A 12,351-nucleotide genomic window follows, 5' to 3' on the forward strand; every position below is an offset into this window, starting at 1 on the left:
TCAGTGAATATAATCTTTCAAAGATAGTCAAAGATGAGTGAAAATAAATTCCATACAAAACACTGAAAAGGCCTTTGCAGGGAAAACCAGTTCAAGCTAAAATAAAGTAATTTACAGTATTACACGCTAATGTTCTCCTAAAAAAATAATAGAATAACAAAAAAATAATAGAATAAAAAAGAAGGAAAATAAAAGAAACACATGGCCTCTGAGGGATTTCTGGCAAGACAGAATAATTTGGATAACAGATTACTGTGCAATCTTATTCAATGCTCTCTCGCCACAACCCTTGTAGCTATACATAAATCCCCCATCATTATAGCGTCAATTTTCTGGATTTATTTGTAGGACTGATAATCTCAGACAGTAAGCCTCAGTGGTCTGACATGTTATGGGGGAAGGGGGGAGGGGGGAGGGACTTTTCTTTCAGTTTACATTAGATAATAACAGTATTTTTCTTTCATTCTGCAATGCTGATCAGTGGCTAACACCTTAATGGAGATGGTTGCCATGGTGCCAGTGACATCATCAGGAAGGATAATGGGCAGTTGTAGCTCGTCTCCACGGAGACAATTATTCTGTATAGGCTACACTCACTGGTAAGTGCATTTCAGTGGACATGCGACTCAATCATATTGCCATGGTTGCGGCAATCCAAACAGGTCAGCCACATAGGTGTGTCTGCGTCTTATTTGCTTTTTTGCATTTCTAGCACTAACTACTCCACACAACTGCAAAACCCCAATAGTAAAAAAAAAATAATAAATTTGACAGAAATCTATGGCTATTTTTAAATTCTATCAAATCACAAAGGTAGATTTTTCAAAATAAAATATCAATGAAAAAAAATAATGCGTTAAAACAAATCTGAATGACAAGTTTGTAAAAATTTTAAGTGAAAAAGGTAAAAACTACAATTGCCATGAAATGTAACCAAACCACAACAATTTGAATAAAGCAGCTTACTAATGCAATAGTCACGACTCGCCATGGAAACATGCTATGAATTGTTTGAAGAATAGTGACGAATAGTATGAAAAGATAAGCCGGTAGACAAAAGGAATAATTTGGACTTTCTCACTTTTAATACGTATAGAATGAAATACAGATTAAGGAAGGATTTAATCTACGATTTCATACAGTAATAAATGGCAACAGATTAACTATTATTAATACTATAAGACATCATATTAAGGCCATTAAGTTCTAGCATGTAAGGCATTTGGCTACTTATAAAACATATCACCCGATTTCCTTGAATAATTATCGTTTTATTTTATGCTGTAAATCACAAACCCAGATAATCAAAATATGATCCTGACTATATTTCCTACAAGAAAAATTCATCAAACATCTACGAAAATGCAAATTTTTTAGACATTCACCATTGCATTCTGGGTAAAATGGACAAATATGAATATCCAAATATTTTGGTCAGTAGCATTGGTTTATATAGTTATACAAAGCGTTCTTAGGGTTGTCAGGAATAATTTTTTTAGTCAGAAAATTCATATTATATTATATATATTATTCATATTTTATGAATAACTTAAGAGCCTTATAGAAAAAGTAAGAGATTTTTTCTACCCAAAAAAAAAAGATTAAAGTAATAATTTCTCAACAACAAAAAAATCATTAAACTCTCAGCCATAATAGTTTTCAAGAATCATTGCAATAGGTTGCCTCACCCTATCTTTTTTTTGCTGACTGCACCTATCCATTGATTTCCAATTCCCCACCCTCCACCCCCACCCCTATTAGAGCTAAATTCAGGACCAATATTTGTTCACATTACGAAGCCAACATGTATCCTATTGCAAGCAACGATACACAGAGGAAATTACAGAAGGGGAATTATAAAAGAAAACAATATTACATGTAATTTAAATCCAATGCAGAAAACATGAACCATTAATCTGGCGATAAAGCTAGGCACATTAATAGCTAGGTGTTTATCAGTAGAACACCCATACTGTTTTTTTATCCGGACCAGGCAATAGGGGACGGTTAATACAAATGTCAAGTCTGCTTACAGTATACAACAAGTGACGTCTGTGAACCAAACTGAACTACATTGCATTGACATTGAACTGACCTTGAAAATATTCACTTCAACACAAGCCGATATATTTTGAAAATGAAAAAAAAATAATACTGACACATTTATTATTTATTTAACCCTTTATAATAATACCTTTTTTATTGATCCCCTCTGCCTAGCTCAAAAATATTAATATTCAAATTATTATATAATAAATTAATTATAATAATAATTAATTAATTTTATAATTATTCTACTTTTTTCAATGTCTATACAACTGCAGAAAAAAATATTTAACCGTTTCACCACCAGATTTTCTCACTAAAATTTGTCTGCATTTTTCTTCTTAAGTTCTTCAATATTTCAGGAAATTAATCCTGATTTTGGAGCCAACAAACAAAATTTAAGTCAATTTTTGTTTTTTACTCAAAAAATTTGGCTACTTTTGTTCCAATCTTCTGAAGGAAAGTGCAAACGAGAAAAATGCATTTTGGGAATTTCTGATGAAAGAGGAAACTGGTGATTAACAGGTTAAACTCATAATGCCAAAAAAATGTTTGCCTGTTAAATTTCAATTACTCTGCATTTTATTTTTACTTGCAATGTTTGAATGAAAATTAATGGGAGTGTGGATGGTATAATAAACAGGATTAAAAAATGATTATGCCACAAATTATACCTCTTTACACCCACCCTGGGATTCATGACATGACACTGACTATATTACCTAGGGCCTTTGTTTATTCATACTACTTCCAATGACATGGAAAAAAAAATGCATATGCAAATGAGGAATATGAAAATTAAATATCACAAAATATTGATTATTCTAGCTGTAACATCCAATTAGCTTGCTGAAAAACATGTCTTAGTCTCTTTCCAAGAATAAACAAGCAGCCTATCGACTGAGATAGCTCCGCTGTTGGCAATGCACATTTCAATTAAAGAACAGAAGACATCATTAGAAAATGAACAATATGTATAGTAACAAAGCAATCGGACTTACAGTTTTTAACAAGAAGTCGAAAATATCACTTTCTACCAAAAATGACAAAATATTCACCAAATTTAGAGAATTTAAGATATCATCACGAAACGAACAAATCTGAGAAAGGTCTACATGTAGTATCTATATATGTAATATCAAAGCAATTGAATCTGTGGTTTTTAACAAGAAGTTGAAAATATCACTTTTTACCAAAAATGACAAAAAAATTCACCAAAATTAGAGAATTAAAGATATCATCACGAAATGAACAAACCTGAGAGAGGTCTACATGTAGTACCAATATATATAATATCAAAGCAATTGGACTTGCGGTTTTTAACAAGAAGTTGAAAATATCACTTTTTACCAAAAATGACAAAAATATTCACCAAAATTAGAGAATTAAAGATATCATCACGAAATGAACAATTCTGAGAGAGGTCTACCCAAGGTACATATACACGAAGTATCAAAGCATTCAGGCTTGTAGTTTCCAAGAAGAAGTCGAAAAAGTAAAACATTGACACGGACGACGACGGACAACTCATATGATAAGCTCCGCTCGACAAAGACGACAGCGAAGCTAAAAACTAAACAAAAACAGAATGCTTGAAACAAATTTTCTTTTTATATCTGAGCTATAAATGTGATTCTCTTTCACTTGAATTAACAACGGACGGCACTGGTATGTACGTATACACATCATTCTATCTTTGTACCATAGACTGGAATCAAATCACGCGAAAAATATCAGCTATAGCCTATTTTGATTTCAGCAACCAGTTCACCAACGGAATGTCAAACACCATGCTTACTTAACACCTCATGGATAAAAGTCACAAGAAAAACAAACCCCTTTAATGTTAAGGATTTATTATGCGAAAAACAACCAAACTTGTCAACTGCAGTGAAATAGTTTATCACGCACGACAGCTGCCGGAATACACTAAGCAATCGATGCTTATATAACAGGCTTAATGTAATAAATGCTAAGTTGTTGTTTTGTTTTGTTTTATTCACAAAGCATACAGTTTTTAAATCCCTTTAAGTGCTTTATTATTGAACATTTCATGTAATTAAAAATTTATTGATTATTAAATGAGAAAACGTGAAATCCAAACATTATTTTTTTTAATTATCTTTATAAGTTATTATAATTTTTCTTTTTTTTTCAAAATGGCCACCCTAATAACTATATGGAACACAAAATTGCCATTTTAATATAAGATATAATAATATACAAATAACTAAAAAAGTGAACTCACCAAACATTTCTCCATTGCTGGCATACTCGGTGACCAAATAAAGCATACTTTTGGTTTCCATAACCTGACAACAATATTAAAAAAAAATTTTAAATTATATCGCTGAAAAATAAAACAAAGTTTGGATTATTGTTTTCATACACAGATTCTCCAAACGGCTGACATAATATAGCCAGTTTTTGGGTAATCCCAAAGTTCAGACACAAATCAGGTCAGAGTTCAGAGGTCAGGAAGACTTGATCTTTGGGGTCAGATACGTGCAAAATGAAAGGACTTTATTTGAATTGAGCAAGAGAGGAAAGGTGATGCCTGGTAATCGAGGCAAATAAAAATTCTCGATCTCTGACTCATCAGAAAAAAAAAAACATTTAGTTATGTAACTGACATAGTTTGCATTATTAGCCTGTGTATGACATTTTTGAAATCTGGCTTCCTCCCTTAACAACAGACGTTGCTAAGACCCAGAAAAAAAACATAAATGTTCATCAGTTAAAAATGTATATGTCTTTTTTTTGTAGAATATAAATTCTGATAAATTTTATCAATATCTCCAGTTAGTGAACCTGTATATGTAACTTTTTTTTTATACCAAACAAAAAACAAAAAACAGTTGTCATGGAAATGGCTAATTATTCAATCACATTCAATTATTCATGGCAGTGAAAGCGGAAGTCAATATGGCTGTTTAAGTTTTGTTTCTGATATTTAGCAATACATGTATACTGCATATTGTCACCATGACAACACTGGCCAAGTCACAATAAAATGCATTAGCTTATTGATACCCGAACCCCCCCCCCCCCCCCCGAAGAAAAAAAGTGAGATGACCTTTGAACTTTAGATAACAATTATGTAATTTTTAAAATAGAATTGTATTCCATCCATGTTATTGCATTCATAGAATGATTTTGAACATGACTCAAGAAAAATTATTATTAATCATTCGGAGGACTGAAAGCGCTAAAAACAGTAAATTTACAAATGCTGTATAATGGATGGCTTCAATACATGCTGTGCACATTGGAGCGCCACAGTATCTTGAAGATACTACAAAACAGACAAAAAACAAGTCTAAGCTTAACAAGTTAGAGAGAGTTTTCACTTAAGTTAGTACGAAACAAATTGAACATTGTTAAATTAGAAGATTGAAAATCTTGTGAAAGTACTTATAATCGGGTGAGTGGTGAGGTACTGATTCGAAAGAACGTGCGGGTAAAGTAAAAAAATCTTCGCACTGCGTTCTTTTCATCCTACGAACATATATATCACATTTCTTGTTCATGCAATTGAACTGTATGGATATTGCGACTTGAAGCTATCGGCGGTGGAGTTTTATCTATCTACGACATTCACGTCATTTCCTTCTGACTCGCTGACATGCTGAATAAAATATAAATTTAAAAAAAAAATGAATAATAACCTGGTAAAGCTTGACGACATTTGGATGATTCAAAAGCTTCATAATCTGGACTTCGCGGTAAACCTTTTTAAGATTCGTCTCGTCCAGCTGAGATTTGTCAATGATTTTGATGGCAACCTAGAAAAAGAGAACAGAAAAAATAACAATGTCAGCAATTTTTTCTTCAAACTTTTTTTTAAAATCTTTATTAAGTTTTTTTTTCTTAGCATGACTGAGTAATGAGTACCGGTAATGCAGCCTTAAAAATGTACGCCCCTTGCTTACAATGTTACATATGAATGGCAGAACATTAAACGAATAGTTACAAGAATAGTACAAGATAATAACACTTTCTTTAACATCAAGTGAGAGAAGAAAAAAAAAAGTACTGTAAAATACTTTATTTTAGCTGGAATTAATTTTCGCTGAAAAGACTTTTTGGGTGTTTTGTATAGAATTAATTTTCACTGATTTTTTTTATTCAGGGGTCGAAATACCCTTGTGCACACTGCACTATGCACATAGATTATTACCTAGTGCAAGTAAACTCAAAATATAATGTGCACACTGTGCATGTAGAAATTAACACATATTCACTAAGCCTAAATTAAGTTCAACCAATATTGTAAGACAACTAAAAAAAAAGCTAATTCTTTTCGCGATCGCATCAATCGAGAACCCGTAAATTTTATTAAAACTTTAAAACAATAAATTAGTGCAGGTAAATTTCAACTTCAACATGCACACTGTGCATGCAGGGAAAAAATTCTATTTCAATCCCTGTTATTTGTCGAATGTAAAATATAGGAAAAAAGGTATATTCGCTGGATTTTATTTGCATTGAATCATTCCTTTAGCGAAAATGGCGAAAATTAATTCCAAGCGAAATTTTTACAGTAGTTGAACCAACTATGGAATTATTTTTTGAGTTCGGCAATGAGTTGTGTTAATTAACTGGCACGTTTGATAGTTATAGTGATCTTGAGAAACAGCTTACTATAATAATTTGGTAATATGAAAGTTAAAATGAAGGAAGTCTGGAGCCACAACATTTTTTTTTATTAAGTCGTACACAAGCATACAGTTACATTTTTACTTGGAACACCGAGCTCCCCAGCAGTCAACAAGCTGACTCAAATTTATCTTTCGTATTTCACTTTGACTCAGGATCCTTACAAAATTAGCCCAGATAGAGGGGCACACTGGTCATGCTATTTTCCTACACTAGAAGCACACAAGTATTGCTTGAACGGTGTCCACAGTACATTACAGCTACTACAAATACCAACTAAATTACCTAAAAAGGCAATTAACTGCTCTTTGTTTTAACATTTCTTGTCTGTTTACATCCATTCTAATATTGTTTATAGTGATAATGCTCCTCGACGGGCTCTCATCCCAGAAAAGAAGATTTCCATTTACTTATTATTGTCGAGTTCTGACGTAAGATTGATGATATTAAGCAACAGTCTCATCTCAGATAAACGAATATCATTGTTATCTGATTGCCTACTATTTGTAACAATCAAAATCCAGTAATATGATGAGGTTAAATACACATGCTTTTATTTGCAAATCATAGATGCGATAATTTCTGTACGAGTTTTATTTCCCATCGCCTAAAGGCACGGAAAGATGCATCGATAATTAGCATATAAATACCACCCACACGCTTGTTCAGGTCACCGGCGTCCAATTCGGCAAATTGATTTTAGACAATATCAACATTCATATCGCTATAAATATCCGATTCGTCATCTGCTACGTGCCTGAACTATATTTTCGAGTTTTTGGATGACGCGCTCAAAAGGTATTGAGAATGTGTGCATGATGCACTCATCTGATCAGCTAGCACCTCGGGAAGTAAATCATATCTACGTGCGGAAAGACACTCGGCCAGTGCTATTTTGAACAATGCATCTCTTTCGAATTTGTTGGCATCTTTGCCTTTTATGAAATATTATACAAACCAAGCTATATTCATTCCAAGCCATGCAAATCTGAAAACTGAAAGACAATTTGAGCAGATCTCTCATTCAACATTTGAGAAAAATTAGGCTAAAGCAATTTTACACGCTGTTAGTACTACAGTAATTTGGAATTCTTTTCTCAGGAAATACAATTGTCTGATATTACACCAAAACAGAAATAAAAAATTTCCTTCATATCATTTCATTGTACCGTTATCGTCGCAGCTCTTCTAGTTCAAAATCCATGCAGAAACAGCATAAATAATGACAGCTTTTATAAAGCACTTCAGAATGAAAAAAGACAGGTGCCAATGATGATGGGTGAAAGGAAATCTTTTAAACAAAAGAGGGAAATAATTAAAACTTTGCTACACAGAGACCATTTCAGTAGAGGGGTGAGAGGGTACACAATGAGGGGTTTTCAAAGGTAAAAAAATGTTTTTTTTTTGTTTTTTTTTATAATATTGATTTTGTCTTATATGTTGCATATTTGATTACGTAGTTATCAGAATATTTATATTTGCATATTCAAATTACCAGCAGTTAAAAAAAAATTCACGTTTTGCATTTACTGAGTACGTTTCTGAGCATACATGTATGTGCAATGCATTATGGGATAAGAGTTTGCACCTACTGAACAGACCATAGTTTTGACCAATTCGAATCATGATCGAATACAACTCCGCTAATCACAAAGCTCCCTGTGCAACCTACCATACTATCCCACAATGCACTGTAATTTGAAATTGCAATATGGTCTGTGTTACTGAGCACATGTACAATGCATCATGGGAGGGGAATTCAAGTTCTGCATCTACTGAGCATGTTACTAAGCATATGTGCAATGCATTATGGGAGTATATTGAATAGCGGTATCAGAATTTCTATCAATAACAATACAAACCTTTTCATCCACATCACAGAGCAATTCCTTTTTGATATGACGAAATATAGCACAAGAACACAAATAAACTAATATTTTTCCACAGAAATCTTGTTATTTGAAAAAATTTTCGGTAAGTGATCCTGCATTTTTTGTAAATATAGGATTTTCTCCTGGATAATAAAATACTGAGGAGAAATTTGCTGACAAGAATCACCAGTTGATTCTGAATGCAGGGTATTGTCACTGCTCTTGCAACAGTTTCGTTGATTGCTCCAAAAATACCGAAACTACAAATTTGTGAAAATGGATACTCCTGTCACACCATTTAACGAAAAATGTATACCTTGTTGGAGACAAGATATCTTTTCATAAATTTGTTATGGTACAAGTCCTTCTTTCATCGGAAAAATAATTTTCAGAGATTATTTTCAGCTTCAGTTGTTGAATGAACCCTATTTGTCATCAGAGTGATATACCTTTTCGAAGAACGTACATCAGCATCGTCATGGGTGCCTTTTTTTACATGCGTTTCCAATCCGATCTATGAATTAACTAAGGTCAAATATGCGACCTTTTGGTCAAGTCACACACAGGTTCATTGTGCATATGTTAACAAAAGTTCATGAAACTGTGCAATTCGGACAAAGAGTATTGTTCTGCTGGGAATATTCATTTCCCTAGCTCTTCCAGACGATGAGTATAAGAAGGCTTTATTAAAAAAGCAGGTGGCGTAATTATTTCAGACACAATACCGAATTTGCTCTATTAGTAGCACACGTACTTATATCAATTATAGGGGTGAGTCTGTGGTCGAAATAAGTCATATTTTGATGATTTCTGTGGTCGAAATAAGTCATATTTTGATGATTCACTATACAATAAATGTGATTTTTGATCAATATATGTGCATCTATTGAAGATGTGCTGCTAATCGAGTAAATATCGTATTTAGAAAAGTTGGGGTGGGGGGCTGATGTTCAAATTTACTATGAACAAGAGGTGAAGACTAATTAGCTTACAGTCGACCTCTAAGTAGACCCCTGATTTCTAGGTAAAAAAAAAAAATAGTGATGTAAATAAATCAAAACATTTGGAGTGTTTTTGTAAAATGGGACTTGACTAGGTATAGTGATTCAGAAGGGGTATTAGGCGAATTATTTGTATTTTTAATTCTAGCATGGAGGTAAGCCATGATTCTAGTAAAGTAAATTTTTTTCAGAACTAATTTGTTGAAAATAAATCTATGAAAAAAAAATGCTTCTGCTCAATTTTTGGATGTAAAATCGATGTGCATGAACCAATTTTTATTTCATTTTTATTTTTCATGAAACCATATTATTCTTAATTAATTTAAAAAAAAACAAAAAAAACTAACCAAACAAATCTAAACCTGAAACCAGACAATAAACATGAACATTGTTTTTTGGTCTATTAATAATCATCAGAATGTTAACAAACATAGTTTCTAAGCTTCCAAACAAACCAGAACAAAGAAAAAATATGTTCGATCACAGAATGTTGATGAACTAGTGGTTTTAAACTGAACTGTTCACAACTAATAAAAGCAACAGTGGTGTGTACACCACCAAAAAGCGAGATATAGTTTATGATCATGCATTAGAAATACTTCTTGAAATAGTCCTGTGACACACATGGATCAATATTTACTACCAGTAATAAACTAATATGGAATATCAATTTGTTGATGTGTTGTTTTTTTATAGAAGTGGGTGGCGAAATAAAGAAAACGTGCAAATCAACATCACAAACTAAATAAGATAAGATAAGATAAGAGAAGATAATTCTTTATTACAACCTTATAAATATAAGAAGATAAATAATGGGTCTTTCATTGTTAAATACAATTTGTGTTGACGTCTGATTGTTTATTATTAAAGTAAAAGGGGATACGCAATGCAATACGGGACATTGCGATTCAACGTTTTGGCAGTTTAGCCGGAAATTAACATGGCCTTGATGACAACTGCGTGACGTAAACAAGAGTAGTCAAAAAAGACATTAAAATGCAGGTAATTAATTAATTGATTGTAGGATAATTAAAAAAGGGCTAATCGCGAAGAGACGTCATATTTGATTGCTAAAACGACATTGTGTTGTGTCGGTGTTTGGCCCGCGAAGTAACGGGTAGTTTTAAAACCGATCAAAGCCTTCATAGATTTACCGGCATTGGTCACATTGCGAGCGCAGGTTGTATATATTTATGGCGGAAATGAGTATATTTGTAACTGCCCCTATGATCTAAAAGGGGCTGTATATCAACGTTATAACTGTTTTCATAGCAAACGTATAATGTCGGGTAAATATAAATTAGTTTTGATGTTTTTAACCGATTTTGAAAGCAAATAAAGTTTTAAAAATAACGCCTGGGTGGTGAAGTGCAAGTGCATATGGCGGGTAAGATGAAAAATTAATTAATAGCGAGTCGCGCGAGGGGAGAATTTAGAATTGCGGGTTATGTGAAAAACTATCCACAAAATGTAAAACAAGGATAGCATCGTAAACAAAGAAAACCCGGCGTGGTACCCATGCTAGTGAAAATGAATGGTACGACCTGTGTAACAAGGTTATGGGGTAACAAAACGCGGTAGGGTAATTAAAACAATGGCCAGGCACGTTATTTTCGATCATAGTAAAAGCTGGAAAAGATCGATGTATACATTTAATATATTATAGTTTCAGCCGACGCCTATCAGCTGTGGTGTAAAAAAAAACAATCGCGATTGTGATAGTACCACTGTGTCCCGCACACAAACACACTCCACGAAAACAGTAAATATATTCATGTATAGGATTAAAAAGCCGATTCCACCTACCTCCGATTTAGTTATCCGGTGGCGAGCTAGTTTCACCACGGCAAAGTTCCCCTTACCGATGGTTCGTTCTATGTCATAAAATCCCACACGGATATGCCCCTTCGATTTCTCGGCCATGATAACCATCGCTGGTCTGAAAACACACAGACGCACAGGAATATCAGAATAAAAAAAATGTTAGAAAATCATGGTGGAGCTCGGCAAAATAGTCCATCGCTTCCTTCGTCAGAGCAGGCACAACAGCGTGGACATAGTCGTTTAGATTTCCTGTGTGAGTCAGAGGGATAGAGCGTGAACCGCTACGGCGGGATACCGACTTTAGCTCCGAAGCTGGTTATACCCTTCCTAGCTGGAACGTTGCAGAAAAGCGTTTGAATGGATGGCAGTCAATACACTATGAACACGTCCAAGATGATCGTGTCGCTGGCAGAGCCAAGCTTGCTTTCATCGCGCGGAATACACCGCAGGATGCTTGCAGGCACACGTCAGGGTTTGACGTCATTCCAGCGTATTATCTGTGAGTAGGCGGGACCTGCCACACTGTGAGCTGAGTTTACTGAGAATTAAGGTCGGGATGTACCATTACATGCGGGTGCGGAAACCCTGTGCTATGCGGGTGACGTTTCCCTCACACCACGCAAAACATCCAGAAAAAACAATGACGAAGACGTATCTGATATTTTATCCGGATATTAAGAATTGTTGTAAACATACATATGTTTTTGAGTCATAAATATAGTATATATTTGATGGCAGCCTCCCCCGGCGAGTGTACGTCAATGCCGGGATCCCAAGTGCAGCCCATCGCTTAGTTACAATAGTAGGTCGATGACGCATGAAACCCAGACGTGTGGTGTAGTGGGAAAGCGTCCGGCTTGTCAATCACACAATATACGTACAAATAGCTCCACTTGAGCAAATTATTTAACGCAGCTGAGAATTAAAACACACAATGATGTTATTTCGTG

General features: G+C 34.0%; 1 protein-coding gene across 1 annotated transcript in view; it reads right to left on the reverse strand.

Annotated features, from left to right (window-relative positions):
- Window positions 1-12,098, reverse strand: part of LOC100377453 (serine/threonine-protein kinase SIK2-like) — a 28,498-nt gene extending 16,400 nt beyond the window's left edge. The window contains exons 1-3 of the mRNA XM_006811388.3: window positions 11,384-12,098; window positions 5,715-5,831; window positions 4,295-4,358 (exon numbers count right to left, since the gene is read on the reverse strand). Coding sequence (XP_006811451.2) covers window positions 4,295-4,358; window positions 5,715-5,831; window positions 11,384-11,509 — 307 coding nt within the window. The 5' untranslated portion in view covers window positions 11,510-12,098. The remainder of the gene's footprint in view (window positions 1-4,294; window positions 4,359-5,714; window positions 5,832-11,383) is intronic.
- Between the last annotated feature and the right edge of the window lie 253 nt (window positions 12,099-12,351).

Source organism: Saccoglossus kowalevskii, chromosome 5 (genome assembly GCF_978046115.1).
Source record: "Saccoglossus kowalevskii chromosome 5, keSacKowa6.1, whole genome shotgun sequence".
In the NCBI taxonomy this organism is placed as follows: domain Eukaryota; kingdom Metazoa; phylum Hemichordata; class Enteropneusta; family Harrimaniidae; genus Saccoglossus; species Saccoglossus kowalevskii.